General features: G+C 39.1%; 1 protein-coding gene and 1 long non-coding RNA gene across 3 annotated transcripts; one reads left to right on the plus strand and one right to left on the minus strand.

The window, feature by feature from the left end:
- Positions 1–660: 660 nt before the first annotated feature.
- wbp1la (WW domain binding protein 1-like a) lies at positions 661–12,261 on the minus strand. 2 transcript variants are annotated; one of them, XM_036574270.1, is made up of 4 exons: positions 11,856–12,261; positions 7,142–7,244; positions 4,702–4,863; positions 661–4,285 (listed from the first exon to the last, which is right to left on the minus strand). In XM_036574270.1, exons 1-4 carry the CDS (start codon positions 12,003–12,005, stop codon positions 3,546–3,548), a joined length of 1,155 nt encoding a protein of 384 aa, XP_036430163.1. In that variant the 5' UTR covers positions 12,006–12,261; the 3' UTR covers positions 661–3,545. The 2 variants fall into 2 exon arrangements, with proteins under 2 accessions (XP_036430163.1, XP_036430164.1); XM_036574271.1 differs by lacking the exon at positions 11,856–12,261 and adding an exon at positions 7,817–7,921.
- LOC118810476 lies at positions 11,767–15,729 on the plus strand. Its single transcript, XR_005007424.1, has 3 exons — positions 11,767–11,996; positions 13,713–13,780; positions 13,892–15,729. It is a non-coding gene; the product is annotated as an uncharacterized LOC118810476 (long non-coding RNA).
- Positions 15,730–15,847: the final 118 nt, after the last annotated feature.

Consider the following 15,847-nt stretch of genomic DNA (forward strand, 5'->3'; position numbering starts at 1 on the left):
GAGGCAAAGAAATATGCTTCTTTGTTTCTGTAATAAAAAGATAAATCTGGTCTTGCTGGTTAAAGTATAACTAAGAAGTCATAAAAGCACACAGACATTTTTAAAGCCTTGTTGTTTACATTGCCTTCATGGTGAATAATAAAATAACCGTTGATTTTAAGGTGCCTCAATAGCTCAGAACTTTCTTACGTCATGATGGTATATGAGCTGTTGATTCCATATCCATAAACAAAAGCTTAATAAAAACTTTTTAAAAATTAAGGTTTAAGTTCATCTTTTCCTCCAGGGCTCTGGGCCCTGTCCCTCATATTTAGCCAATTTTATTGACTGTACTTAAACTTTTGAACTTATAAATGCACTTGTAGTAGTGGAGTATAAAAGATTAAACTGTATGGTTGATGGACTATAAAACACAAAGGATATAGTTATCAAACAGCGTTTTCCAGAGTTAGCCAACTCTGCGAGCCAGCTACAAGAAATGGGGCCATAGTGACTGATGCTTCTTACATCTAGAGCACTGTGTATGAATTTAAAGGGGAGCAAAACACCTTCAACACTTTCATTCAGTTTTCTGTTGGATTCTCACCACCGTCACTGTCCGGCATTTTTCTAAAATCACAGAACGCACCCATCAGTAAATACACTTCACGCAATGCAGAATACTTGGCTGTTACTTAAAAGTTATTTTATTCATGATGTACATTCTTTGATACTCGTTCATTTGGCTGAGGCTTTATACAAAATGTTACCCATAGCAGAAACCGCAGTTTTCTTTAAAAAAAAAAACAAATGCAACTACAGATACAAAACTAAGATATAGTACCAAGCCTCACATTAGAGCTAAACATGATAAGCAACTGGCTCCTAAAGCCTTTCGTCACCTTCAAGCACATAAACTCACTGCATCAAATTTAAAACAGTGCAATGACACCTTATTCAGGCAAAAATAACAAAAACAAAACAAAACAAAACAAATTAATCTCATTCATATTTTAAGATGATTCTGATTTCTCTTTTAAACCAATATATATTTTTTGGTCTCAAGACATCAAAATAGGAGGGAAAGCACCTGGCACTAGAAATACAGAAGAAACTTGAGAGCACAATTCCTTCAAACTTCAAGATACTTGAAGCAGATTGTACAGCTTCAGGAACTATCTAAAGCAGACAAATGCACTTATAACTCAACACCAAATGCTTCTGCAAGCATGAAGTTGCTGTACATACAAAATATTTTAAACGTCCTAATGAGCGGCAGATCTAAGTTTTAATTTGTTTGCAGGACCAGTGTTTCCAGCAAACACTGCCCAAGCAGGATTCTACAGTATCTGGTGGCTGCTGTTTGTTTAAGAGAATCCTCCATTTACACAGATACCCTAGCCTGGCATTATCTCTGGGGCTGATGGTCTATCTGTGCCCTTTGAACTGAGGACTATCTAAACGTCCTGTATTGCTGGAAGCCTTACTGATAATTCACACCAAAGGTCAAATAAACACATGACCCCAACGAACAAGCAACTCCAAATCACTTTATCTATCTCTCTTTCTATCTATCCCTCTCACTAACAGACACACATACGCACCACAGTGTAGGAATGCAGTGGAGCAGCTCTGAGCAGTCTGTATTGCCACAGTAGAACGGAAACTGGCTGATCCACATTACCATATTTAAAAAGAAAACAGCACACAAAAGCATATGCACTGAGAACACTGTGGAAGAGAACATGAATCAAACCATTTGGAACCATAAAGAATTCTCTCTCGTCATGAAAAAGTTCTAATTGCAACAGAATTATTGTTTGCAACCTTTTTTGTGCACAAAATGCTCTTTATAGCACTCTGTCTCTGTAAAAAGCATGTTTATCATTATCAAACTGAATACATACCTGACTTATTAACCAGACAAAATCTGTAATAACATTAGCAAACAGGTACCATAAAACTTTACAAGCTTATTTTGTTTCCATACAGTGTTAGAAAATGGGATATGGAAAAAAAACATAAGAAATTACATGAAGCTGAGAAGTTCTTTGTGACAAAAAGATTACAGCCATTAGCACCTCACACAATCTGAATCAGAATTCTGTAGAAGGAGCATCCATCACCCATACTGGCCTTAAATTCTTATTTACAATGGAATCCCATTATGAAATTATTCCATTAAGGCATATGAAAGAGGGAGATATGAAAATCAACAAAGGCACCTAATTAGGCAAGCTGTGTCATTACCAGAAAACACCAATATACAACATTTGCAGTCCTCACTTGAAGCACCTGCTTAATTAACTCCAAACTCCACTTTTACTTTACTGTACGCAATATGAGTTTACAGACATATCAAATATAATCCTTTTTTTAGAAAGCGGAGTCCATGTGATGCAAAACACATACAAATGCATACACACAAAAAAGAAAACTGAAAAGCCTGCCAAATAAAGAGCACAATTAAATAAATCCTGAACGAAAGGAGATTTACCTCATCTTTGAGCTAAGCATAGCACAACAGTCTACCTTTGCACCAATACAGTATGTATAATATCTGATAGATTTCATTCCCAATTAAAAAGGGAGGTGAAATGCAAAAGGGCGCTGTTCAGAAAGGCTACACAGTAGCCCGATTTCTATTGTTTGGTAGACTGCTCTGATATTGGGGACATATGTGATGTGACAAGGTGGCCCTCACCCTATTTTCTTGCATTTATGAAGTGCATAATCTAGTCCCTTTGAGAGGAGTAGCCAAGAAAGAAACTGAAGGCTACATTTACATCACAGGGTGAAAAGCTCAAAGAAAATTTGTGTGTATCTGATTACATTTATGTTTAATGTTTTAAACATGCAGACCATGTTTGAAACAGGTCGACATTTGCTGAAATAACTGAAAAATATTCCAGTTAGACTTCTTACTATTTAGCTTTCAAGAAATTTATATGTCTTTAAATATGTGGAGAAAAAAGTAGATCTACCTGTCTATTTATTTAACAAAATAAAAGAACATCAAAATCTCCACAAAGCAGTATACTAGCAAGAGTGGTGGACTCATGTACTGGGGCACTATACTGAGGCCAAAAAAGAAATAAATATAAAATTGTAAGGTGTTAGTGCAACCTCTTGCTAGATGACATCTAGGAGTCAGTTCAGCTACTTAACAAGCATGTAATACATTGCTGCCAATGTTAAATATTTTATGAGTGCTCTAATTGGAAGATTAACTGGCTGCCACTGGATATTTTGTCCTTAACTAACTATAACCCTCACTGGGTTCATGAAGAAATAATATTTAAATAATTAATCAATATTTCACTACTACAGGCACCTCATTCAAAATTGTAAGCAATTGTTTTTAGGCCTAGCAAGTGAATCATTTTCTCTCCGCAGCTTTGACCACGGCCTATATGCCTAAAAATGTCTCTGTTGGATTTTGACGTTTATCTCCAAACACTACATAACATTCACACTTCCAACACAAACGGCCAAAGCAACAGTATGGTGAGAAAGTAAAGGGAGACAGCAGTCCTTAAAATAGTCACTGCTATAGGTGGTGGTGCTTAGCTTTGGGGATCTGTATTGTTGCCATGGTGAGGACCCTCCTGTTCATTGATGGTGTGCAAATGGAGGCAGATGGGGGGTCGCTGTAAGGGAGGCTCTCTGTGCTCAGGGCCCCTCTCGGGGGCAGCAAAGCCCTGCTCCTCATCCCCTGGCTGTTGAGGGCCATTGCTACGGGGGTTGCAGCTATCACAGAAGTCCTGCTCCCTTAACCCCTCTCTGTCCAGAAGTCCCTCAAGCTCCTTCATCTCCTCCTCTTCCTCCTCATCTTCGCCTGGTCCACGGTTGCACACACACACCTCAATTCCTGAGTCACCTGTAAAGCGTCTATGCCGCCCAGGAGTCCTGTCCTTGTTGTCAGGACAACTGTCCAGTCCCTGCTCCGCAGGCTTTGAGGGATCTTTGCCACAGCTGCCTTGCTTGGACATCTCAGGAGAAGTGGCTGATGCTACCTGCTGCTGTTGACTATCTTCTTCAAAGCTTAGGTAGGGTTTGTGGGCATCTCCTGCTGGACAATGCGCATCAGGGCAATGAGTTTCTTCTATACAGTCCCCGCTGGAGTGGCTCTCTGATGCAGGGTTTGTAGAGGTGGACTGCAGCGATGGGCAAAGCTCATCCGGCTGTTCAGGGCTCAAAGCATCACTGCCCTGACCAGGCTGAGAGGCACTATATGGAGGAGGGGGTGTTGAGGGTCTGTTCTCCACCTCCTCATATGCAGGTAAGAGGTAGCTAGGCAGGAACCCTTGAAAGTAAGACAATGAAGCAAGGAGAGAGGGAGAGAGAAGTTTTAAAATGTGTATGTTCTCAAAGGCCATGAATGAATCATGTAAATGTAACAAACACAATCCTGCTTAAATGCATATTTCAACTAAAAATGAACTTAACATGGTAGTAATAAATGAAGGCCAGGTGGCAGAGACAAGTTAGCACTATGCTAGTCCCCCCTAAGTGTAGGTGGTGATGCTAAGCTTGAGTAGTCATGAGACTGATCTTATGATTCTGCTCTCTCTTCAAACATAAAGCTTAGATGTCAAAGCTTAGATGTTTAAAGCATATAAGCACAGAGAATCCTAAATACAAGTCTACATAGTAAGAAAGGAGATGTCTGAGAAAAAAGCAGGTAGATGCCATTGTATAAAGTCAAAGCAGGCCACTCACTGAAGTAGAAGGGAAGTGAGGTGTAATTGTGGACCTCTCTGTAGGCAATGAGGTTGATTTCATGCTGACGTTGCTGTTGTTGCAGTCGATGCTTGGTGCGACGATGGTGACAAACACAACAGCAGCTTAGGATGATGATGACAGTCCAGACCAGCCAGAACCCTACAAAGCATAAATACGTACACCTCATAACGTGTTCTGTATCAATAACATCAAATAACAGCACTGGATAGCATAATGGAAAAAAAAATTAGAACAGATTTACAAATTTACATTGGTCATGTGCATGAATGAACAGTACTCTATCTTGTGACATTTCTTCCAACAATTGAGGTCAATTCCTCAAAGACTGACTAATAAGAACCAGCCGTCTTTACTTCTGCAAAATGTCAATACTATTCTTAGAAGGTTTAAAAGTCAGTTAAATATTTTCATATGGTGATACACTTCCGGCATCGAATCACAAGTGAAGAATGTCCTGAACTTTCGGACGGAACACTTGCTAGCCGGAAGGGGGGAGAAGAAAACGCTGCAGGCTGCCATGTCATCATGAGATCCAAGTGTGTGAAATATTGTCCCAAATAAAGCACAAGCCATTTCTGGCAAATGGGCTCGACTTTTCCAAATAGAGAGGCTGAAGGCATCTGTTTACAGGAGCTGCCCTGATCGGGTTACATGTGAGGCAAGTCTGTCTGGACCGGCTGTATTAGCTGCAATGAGGAAAAAAACATTGTGCAGTCCTTGACTCAGCAGATGATATGCCATAATTACTGCAGAAATGAGACTAGTCATCAGCTATTAAAATAGATGGCACACCACAGAACGAAAGTAACCTGATAAGACAATACCATTGACAGTGGGTGTGAACAGTGCCGGACTACAAATATGACTGAGTGAGCCATCCACACAAAAGCAAGTACCATCCTTTTACAGATCAGCCTCATCACTACACACCCAGTATACAGGGTTTCTCCAGTACTATAAGTTACTCCCAAAATCAGTAGAAACATTCTAAAGTCACTAATATGGTCTAGGATTAAGCAAAGGCAGTTTCACCATAACAGCACAGTAAATATGATAATTAATTAATATGCAAAATACACATAGCAGCACCATGAATAAATCCTGAGTGGGCACGAACAAGGATCAATGCTTTTAACATTACAGAAACAATGTGCATTACATAACAGATTTCCATGCACTTTGAACTTAAACAAGTTTTTTTATAGCAAATACGCAATCATGAGAAAGTCCACAGCTTCATCTGCTGTAATATCTGAATCTCCGGGCTAGTCGCTTTCCTCGCAGAGCGCTGCAGTGCTCATACCGCGTCTACCAGGCCCTAGCCTCTCTCAGCGGCAGGCTAGGGGGTAATTGCACAGTTCACAGAGGTGATGTAACTCGAGGTATGAAGGGCATACGTCGTGGGTCTATTAAGGGTCCAGAACGGCAGGGCACTGTTTGTAGCCAACCTGGGAAATACATGGTGTCTAATACCACGGCAGAAAGAAATTCACTGCTGTAAATGAGCGGAACGTCAGGAGGCCAAGCTGAGATGATATACACTTCCACATTTTACCAGTGTCAAAAAGTATAAAAGAATGTACTGACAAAATATACTGTGGTGTTACCATGCTGCATTATAAGTAGTTCAGAAAGAGAAGAAATGTTCATGTTGAGCTGTATTAGGTTCATTTGTACATGGACTTTTATGCTGAAGAGCCTGAAAATGGTGAAGTGATGGGTTTCCGGAGTAAAGAAGAGGGCTGTTTTTTTAGCTGTTAGAACTGGAGAGGCTGTGTTTCATCTCAACATTTGTGGTGCAAATGAAAAATAAAGCTGCATTATGGACCGTAATCTTGAGTCATCCAAGTCTCTTTCAAGAACCCTGAACATTACAGTATTTTGTTGTCTGCCCTTATTGATAGCCTACATTTAGCCAAAAAAACAACAACAAAAAATAAATAAATAAATAAATAAACAAAAGGGTCCAAATCCCAAGATTAAAATCCAAATACCTACCCAATGAACAAATATCCAAAAAGCCAAATATATATATATATATATATGAAATAATTTGCGAATAATAGTGCTAACCCTTTGGTCAAGAAATAAGCCACAAAAACAGATTCATATCAAACACAAAGACTTGGATTGTCAATAATTAGCGGTGCAGAAACTAATTATTTACTTAAGGTAGTCAAAGTGTATACAGCTATAATCAGTGCCATTTCTAAGTAAATGATACACAAGATACATGCAAATATCTGCTTTTATTAGACCTGCTGTTGAACATTCCTACAGTACTGAGGAATCCAGAGGCAAACATACTTGGCTGGGTCACTCCTTGTTCAAACATTACTTACATCAAAATAAACAATATCCGTACCATGTCCTGACCTGGCTCTCAAACATGAAAAGGAAAGGTGAGGTTACTTACACCACAGCTCATAGTAGTAGCTACAGCACTGAGATTCTCCACAGCAGTGGCCTGATTCACAGATGTAGCTCTGGTTGTTCACCCCGATGCACAGCAGCTTACTCTGCAAAACAAAATACAAGGTGTGATGCCTACTTTGCTCATGACTCAACTATCAAATGCACTATGTTGGACTGTATGTTTGCAAATAATTGTGTATTGTTATAACAGCACTACCCTAAACAGGTACATATTGTACTGTCCTTGAAACACTGCTAACACGTTAGAAACTGCACATTAAAATGTAATGACGTAATTACGTAAAAGGTACAATTACTAAGTGGCTTTGAAACTGGGACAGTTTATACAAAGTGAAAGGATAAGCAACATAGGCAACTCATGGAACAACAACCACCTAACCTAACCCTAACCCTTCATTAAAAACATGGTTATGCTGTTAAAAAAAAAAACAAACAAAAACATGCTGCTAAAATAACAAACAAAAAACAAAACAACAACAACAACAACATCAACATCAACAACAACAACCACATCTGTCCATAGAGTAGGGGATGCAGTTAATGTGAAGCTCAGTGAAACTTCTCATCAAACACAGCCAACAGAGCAACAAGTATAATCATCATTTGTCAATTAAAATAATGTTGACACGTGCTGCTGTTTTTTGTTCTGGATTACCTGCCGAACGCCCAAAAGGAGAGACATAGTGTATACTGGAAAGAAGAATTCACTGCTATCTCAGCTCAGAGAGAGTAATGTTACACACGCAGGACTGGAGAGCGAAGGAAGAGACAAGAGGAAGATCAAGTCCAAACAATTCTGCACTCGGACATGATACAGTGCGACATGAACTGCCCAGTCTGAAGGCTAGTCTCATTTTAAACACCAGCACAGCCCCCGCTCACAACATTTAGGACACAGCTAGCCATGCCAGGGAATGCAAGTAAACAGGATGACACAGGCAAGCTGTCTCTCCCTGTCACTCACTCAGACACTTAAACACACACACACACTCACACTCACACACACAGAACCTTACACTAACAGCAGTAAAGGCTTTTTCGAATTTAGGCCTAATCAAAACACACCAAACCTTGTATGTCCATTTTTGTCATTTTTCATTTTTGACATAACTTAAAAAAGGCTAGTTGCCCTTTATGATGTGTCAAAATTTCATGACGAACGAACCAACAGAAATGGTCCACAATTATCCATCCATTCACTTCCATTAGAAGTTAAGAACGTTCTTCCTGTTCCTGTAAAGTTACCTTTTTAAGGCAGTAAACATAATGTTTGTGTACAATGGTCTGAGAAAACCCAGAAACGAATGCACAGACGAAGCAACAGGCTAAATTATAACGCTAACACTGGTACTTCAACTTAAAATCTAAGTCATAATCTCTCACGGTAGTGCTGGGTGATATTGTCTTTATACTGGTATACCATAAAATGGACATTTATTTTATGATCTCACTTTTCAGTTTTAATGATATTTTAGTGATATTGAAAGAATGACAGGATATAAAATAGGGTTGTAATAACAGAACATGACAAAATTTGTTTTATGAGACGAAAACTGAATAAAACATTTCAACCAAAACAGGTCATGTTTGTAAGACATTCCTTTAGCAGAACTAAAGCTCTAGTGATTGAGAAACATGGGTCCATTAGTTATTCATTACTTATGATTACAAACTTAATTATCTGAGTCACTGACCATTTCATTACCCAGAATCACTACTATAGTTACTGAAATGCTCTTCTTCATTTGCCTTAAAAGCAGAAATGTGTGGAAAACTGAAGAAAGTTCATACGAAAACAGCTCTAACTTGGAGAGAAATTTAAACACAGCCATGATGTTTAAGATCGGTCCTCCTTTAACTAGAAAGTGAAACACTACACTAATATACCTGACCCAAACGATTAAGGTCTTCAGACCTTATAAACATTAGAGCCAGGGCTTTAAAACAGAAGCATCACGAGCAGGGAGGTAAAGTAATGGTTAATTAAAATGTAAACCTGAAATGTGGCAATTAGAAAAAAAATTAGAACAGGAAATACTAAATATCAGCCCCCGTTAGATTATTTAAAAGTATAAGCTCAGCAGCAAGGTGTGGTAAACTACTGTAAAAACTACATGGAAGGTCTGGAAATTCTGAAGAAATTAACTGAAGATTAGTAAATCAATCTGGGGTTTACACTGTTCCAGCTACAATGCAATTTACTGCACAAAGGCAAAAGACTGCAGTAAAGTCAAAGATTCACTTTAATCTTTGGGGCAGGAGTTGACAAACATTACATATAAAAGACCGTTTCTGCCAAGTTCCTGACTGAACGTGTACTAATCTGGATGTGTGCAACTTTATTTTCATTCCCACAGGTACACATGCAAGGCCATATGTACATATCACAATTGTCAGTGTTGGACAAATCACTTTCAAATCTGGACTGGAGAAACTAAACAAATATTAAATTACTTTGGGAAGGATCCCCTTTCACTGGTTCATAAACTCTTAAAAATCACTGCTATTGACTGGATCACATTTTTCATGTGAACCCTGCTTACCTAGATATACTATATGGACAAACGTATTAGGACACCTACACAATACACCCACTTGAGCTTTTATGACATCCCATTCTAAACCCATAGGCATTAATATTGTTCGTGCCCCCCTTTGCAGCTATAACAACTTCCCCTCTTCTGGAAAGCTTTCTATAAGATTTTGAAGTGTGTCTGTAGGAATTTTTGCCCGTTCATCCAGAAGGGCATTTGCGAGGTCAGACACTGATGTTAGACGAGAGAGTCTGGCTCGCAAACTCTGTTCTAGTTAATCCCAAAGGTGTTCAGTGGGGTTGAGGTCAGGGCTCTGTGCGGACCAGTCAAGTTCTTCCACACCAAACTCACTCAGCCATCCCTTAATGGACCTTGCTTTCTGCACTGGGGCACAGTCATGGTAGACTGGAAAAGGGCCTTCCCCAAACTGTTCCCACAAAGTTGGAAGTATAATAGTATAATTGTCCAATGTCTTGGTCTGCTGAAGCATTAAGATTACCTTCACTGGAACGAAGGGGCCTAGGGCAGCCCCTGAAAAGCAACCCCATAGCATTATCCTCCTCCACCAAACTTTACACTTTGCAAAATGCAGTCAGGCAGGTAATGTTCTCCTGGCATTCGCCAAAACCAAACCTGTCCATCAGACTGTGCTTTTGCTGATGTTGCTTCTAGAGACAATTTGGAACTCGTTAGTGAGTGATTCAACAGAGCCTAGGCACTGTGCACTTCAGCACTTGCCGGCCCACTCTGTGAGTTTGCGTGGTCTACCACTTTGTGGCTGTTGTTGCTCCTAGGTGCTTCCATTTCACAGTAATAGCACTTACAGTTGACAGGGGCAGATCTAGCGGGACAGAAATATCACAAACTGACTTATGGCAGAGGTAGCATCCTTTGAAAGTCCCACGTTTAATGTCACTGAGCTCATCAGTGCGACCTATTCTACTGCCAGTGTTTGTCTACTGAGATTGCAAGGCTACGTGCTTAATTTTATCCACCTGTTAACAATGGGTGAGGATGAACTCAATAATTAGGAGGTGTGTCCCAATACTTTTGTCTATATAGTGTAAGTGCAGTTACAAATTTGGATTTTAGTTGTGAAATACAGGTTGGAGTGCAGGTGAAACACTAGAAAATTGCATTTTAAATTCTGTGGCTTACTGTAAATTTACAGAATAATATGATAAAAGCTCAGACTGGAGTAACCTAACCTAGCATTTGTCTAGATTTTTTGCCATGTTAAATAACAATCAAACACATTAATACTTTAGATGATTATATCTAGAATTGTTTAATGGAGATTCTCCTGAAGTTCTTCAGTTTTGTGTGTGAATGTTGGTTAGGCCATAGCAAGCCCACCAATAAGTGAAACCCTGATAACACTGTCTCCCCACACATTTTCCTGAACAAAAATACAATAAATGGACAAATAATGTCTTTCACACTGTTCATCACTGACCCATACAGGCAGTTTAATAATGGCTAGGCCTTCATTTTGATAGTGACATCTTTTTAATTTTCTTTAGAAAAAACTTATTTTCCATGAACATAAAGAAATCTTTCCTCTAAGTGTCAATGAAAACGTTCGTATAGAAGGCAACGTACCGGTAGTATTTAAACAGATTTGGACTGATCATGCGTCAACTCAGCTCACACAAAGAAACTCACTCACCAACCAAAAACACCGTTAAAAATAAAGTTACCAGCTGCCAATGAAATGTCACTGAACTACAAAGAAATATTACAGTGTTTAAAATCCGTCGCCAATGAACTGTCGAACATATTAACCTTGTTTATCTAATTTACTAGTGATACTGGTATTCAGAGACTTCCGCAGAAAGCTGTTTTGTTGCTAGCTAAGCTAGCTAGCTAGCTAGACAGCTATCTGTCTCTCTGCAGCTCCAAACAAAGTTTTTACCCACACAGCTAACTTAGCTTAGTGATAGCCAAGTCTATCAATTCACAAACTGGCAAAGTTAACGTTACCGCTATGATCCATTTCTAGTCTGTGTTTAAGTCGCCTGTGTTACTGTTGACATTTTCGGACGATGGAGTAGCTTGTTGACCAATGACAACACTGTAAAAAGAGTAGGAAGACTAGCTAGCTTAGCCAGCTCGAACCAAGTGAAGGTATAACAGCGAGCTGCTTCGCTCTGCTTTTACCTCCGTGATCAGTGTCTCCGCTGACGCCGAGCTGACGGGACCGACAACGGCGTTCATGAAGAACAAGCCCATTTTCAGCGCTGTATAGTCGGTCTCCCGCATCCCACTCTTTGTCGTAGCTGTCGACACATCTGCGGCGCGGTATGACATTTAGCTAACAAGCAAGCCAGCTTTGTTTTTTATTTCTGTCTATTTTTCAACTAATTAGCCAGCTAGCTACACAACTCTAGGGAAAGTAGCTACACTTCCAAGCCCCGCCTTCTTCATACTTTGCTATTGGACGATTCAAGGAGAAACTTCCCTGATGTCGCTGTAGGAGCGTTTCAGCACAGGCTGCTCGGGCTGTCACTCTGCAAACAGCTGCAGTGCTGTCAGCGCTGGTAGGACTGTACAGGGTGTGACTTTATAAGCAAGCTCTTTACATTTGATTGCAAAGAAGTCAGGTGATGATGAGTTAAAGGGACAGGAAATACGTTTTAAACGAGACGCCATTTATTATATTTAAATGGCCCTATAATGGAGCGGATATTTGGGTCCTGTTTGCGCTCTTTTCAAGAACGAGTAATAATTGAATAACGTTTATTCTTAACTCGAGGTCTGCAATGTCAGCATTTTCCTCTCGTCACTGAGTGAAGCTACTACTTGCCGATGCATTAATGTAGGTTAAATGCAGGAAAAATGTATGTTTCTCTCCTTGTTATTTTCAGGGAATACATTTTGACATTACTTACTCACAGAGAACAAATACATTTCCACTACAAGGAATCCTGAAAGTCAGCAAATGTTCTTTTAATAAATGCGCATTCATTCATGTTAATGTGATGTGTTTGAAAACAGTTTGTCATAATAACATGTAATATCACGTGAGTGCCATATGGTGGGCAATGTTTGTTATTTTTTATTTTATTTATTTTTTTAAGCAAGTTTTTGGGGATACATGGATAAACTTATGGAAAAATCATAACAATGTATAAAAATCATTACACTTCAAATGTAAATATTTACTTTAAACTATACCTATGACTGCATTCGTTTGAATTATCATTTAAAGGGACACTTCAAATTAAAAATAAATTACCATTGCTACATCTGTTGTATTCCTGTTCTACACTACTGCCACATAAATTTCTAGAGTGAGATTTTCAGTTTTAAAGATCAGGAAAACCCACTTCTGATGATGTATCTTGAAGGTGGGAGGAACTTTTGAAAAACTACTAGCAGTTTGGGGTGGATACATGAGGGCAGGCTGTTTGATTTTTTTTTCCCGCTAGCTGGCTAATACAGAAGAAAGCCAGATAGCTAACTGCTACTGCTAGGAGGCTGAATAATATGTCTATATTTATTAGCCTCTGCATGAGTGTCTGTGCCCCCAGTCAGGATTTCTTTATCATTGATGGGAGGATTCTGTTAGAGTAATTTTTGTGTAATATATGCTGGATATTAAGAGAACACAGATGGAGAGAAACACAAAAGATACAAAATTGTGGATTCTGTGAAACTGATAAGGCTAAAGGATGCAGTGCTGCACTAAAGAATATTACATTACATGACAAATAAGTTAAATGCTAGTTAGCATGTTAATTGCTAGTTTTAGTCCAGAATTCCCCTTTAAAAGCATTTTTGATGAAAGCATGGCATTCTGATGAAATATGTAGCACATGTGGCAAAAAATTGAACAAAAACAAATAATTCAGTAGCATGATCAATTAACATTAATATGAAGGTTTAGTGTGTTCAATCACAGTTTCTTATGATGTGTTATAAGTATTGGACTGAGAATGTCTCTTATTGAGGTAGATGAGGGTAATCTCCGTGTAAGTGTACATGTTTGCTTTATAGAATATGTTATTTTGACAGATGGGCTCACACCCACTTTGATTCCCAAGATGTATCTTTCCTTCCATCTCTGGACTCCTGCTCCTTAGGTGAGGCCCTTTGAACCTTTCATCCGAGTTAAAAGAAACAAAAGCAAACAAATCACATTGTTCTTTCAGGAATTTTTCTTGTTCAGTGCCTTTCATTTCTTCCTTTTTTAGGCACTGCTCTCATTCAGAACAGAGAAGTCAATGGATTCTTACATCCCGGCTTGACAAGTTAGGAGGATACAAGCTAATCCCCTTAATCTGTCTATTCTCCCGCGCAGTGCCAAAGGGGGAGTGGGACCTGGCGCAAGTAATCCTATAGAAAAAACAATAGGATTAGTCCCTGACTCTTGGAGTGACAATCAGGTATCTACTGACTGATTTGCAAAGTAGGCTCGAGTTTCTTCAAATTTGCTTTTTTTTTTCCCTCCTCTGGGTAAAGGGTGCCTTTCACTAAGTGCTGGTGGGATTCCATGAGGAGAAATGCTGGAGGTCTGTATGAAAGGCATGTATTCTTCAGGTCCAGTGCCAGCAGATGACTGACAGGTCCTTGCCTTCTCCCACAGCAGAGAAGGTGGAGAGGTTGGGGAGCATGGTGGGCTCAGGCTGGCCCCACCTCTTTACCCTCTGATTCAACCCTATTATAATTCGAACCGCATTGCCTTTAAAGAGAGGACTTTGACAGACAGATCAAACTGCTTTGCTTTTTTTTGCATAGCAAATGAAGTTGGTTGAATGGGCCAGAAAATTAAGAGAGATTAAAAATGCACAAATGTGTTGTGCCCTTTTTTCTGTTTGCTCTTATTCCTTTTATTTCCCCTTATAATGACAAACATTGTTTTTTGTTTATTTACAAAACTGTAGGAGCATAAGTTTATATATATTAGCATATAAATTAAAATGTAAAATGACACATGAATGAAAACCTGTAAGAAAGCTTAACTGAATTTCAATATACAGTAAAGACTTAATATGGACTAAAATATACCTTCTTACTTATAAATTGGGAAAAATGGTTAACTATAAATAAATATAGTTTTAAAAATGTATGAATAGTATTTGCAGTGCAGTTATGAGGCATTTAAAGCCATCTGCAGTATAAATAGCTCTAGGTTGTCTGATGACTTATGTACTTAGATAAAGATTTTCTTGTCTTTATAAAAGTTCTTGTAAGTTCTGCAAGTTTTTCCTCTGACCTTTAGATGGCACTATTGCTATAAAATTACCACTAAGTCCTCTGAGATGCTTGAGTGAGCTGAGGCCTATTCCTAGTTGTGTGATTAGCCTCAGTGATACCTGATACTTGACCACAAGCTAATGCAGCTCGGGAAGGGCATCATCCTGTAGGAAACAGGGGTCACCTGCTCTCAAAAGGAAGTCCTTGATTCTATTTAAGTCCAGTGAACTTGGCCAAGCAAAACATGGTCTTACTTTTAACTTATACTCACGTTACACTCTCAGTCGTCTTTGTGGTTAAGGAGAAGTACAGGTGAATACAGGTGAATAATGTGTGAAATGGGGTAGGCTTATTTAACTGTGGTTTACAGGTTCAGTAGTGCCTGCATTTATGAAACGACATCACAATTCGTGAAGCGTTCTGAAAAATACTTAAAACTGGACCCTTACATACCCTTCACATAGAGTCATCCCTTTATTCCATTATCATATTAAAATAAAACCTGAGCAGAACTGCAGTTGCCTGTGTTCCCACCCTTGTGAGGTATAACATAACATGGAGGATAGTGTTTCACCTGCTAAATACTTTGCTCTGTCTTCCCACTATTCTTCCAACATCTGCCAGGAGAGTCACAGTGTAATTAAAGCTTTGAAGACGCAGGCCAGCACTCTGACCAGATGCATCATTACCTTCGTCATGCTGTATTTTGTTTTCTAAATTTATGGAGCGGTCTCTGCTCAGGTCACTCTCTGTGGTTTGCCGTCTTTACTCTTAACATTGTTGTGATGCTAGAGCATGTGTCCAGCCCGGGAACAGATGCTTTACAAACAAACAAAACAACCGGAGCTATGAATTAAAACAAATTAGATCAAAATGTTCTCAAGATTCAGTTTACAACTGGCAGTGTATTCCTCTCCATCCTGTTGTTTCCCTTACATTAAAGTAGAATAGGG

Source organism: Colossoma macropomum, unplaced genomic scaffold (genome assembly GCF_904425465.1).
Source record: "Colossoma macropomum unplaced genomic scaffold, Colossoma_macropomum, whole genome shotgun sequence".
Classification (NCBI taxonomy): domain Eukaryota; kingdom Metazoa; phylum Chordata; class Actinopteri; order Characiformes; family Serrasalmidae; genus Colossoma; species Colossoma macropomum.

Excerpts from the sequence above, each read along its gene's own strand:
- wbp1la (XM_036574270.1), bottom strand. The coding sequence starts at position 12,005 with ATGTCATACCGCGCCGCAGATGTGTCGACAGCTACGACAAAGAGTGGG. Across the intron at positions 7,245-11,855 it reads CGGAGACACTGATCACGGAG|AGTAAGCTGCTGTGCATCGG; the intron begins GTAAAAGCAGAG and ends TTTGTTTTGCAG. Across the intron at positions 4,864-7,141 it reads CTACTACTATGAGCTGTGGT|GGTTCTGGCTGGTCTGGACT; the intron begins GTAAGTAACCTC and ends TATGCTTTGTAG.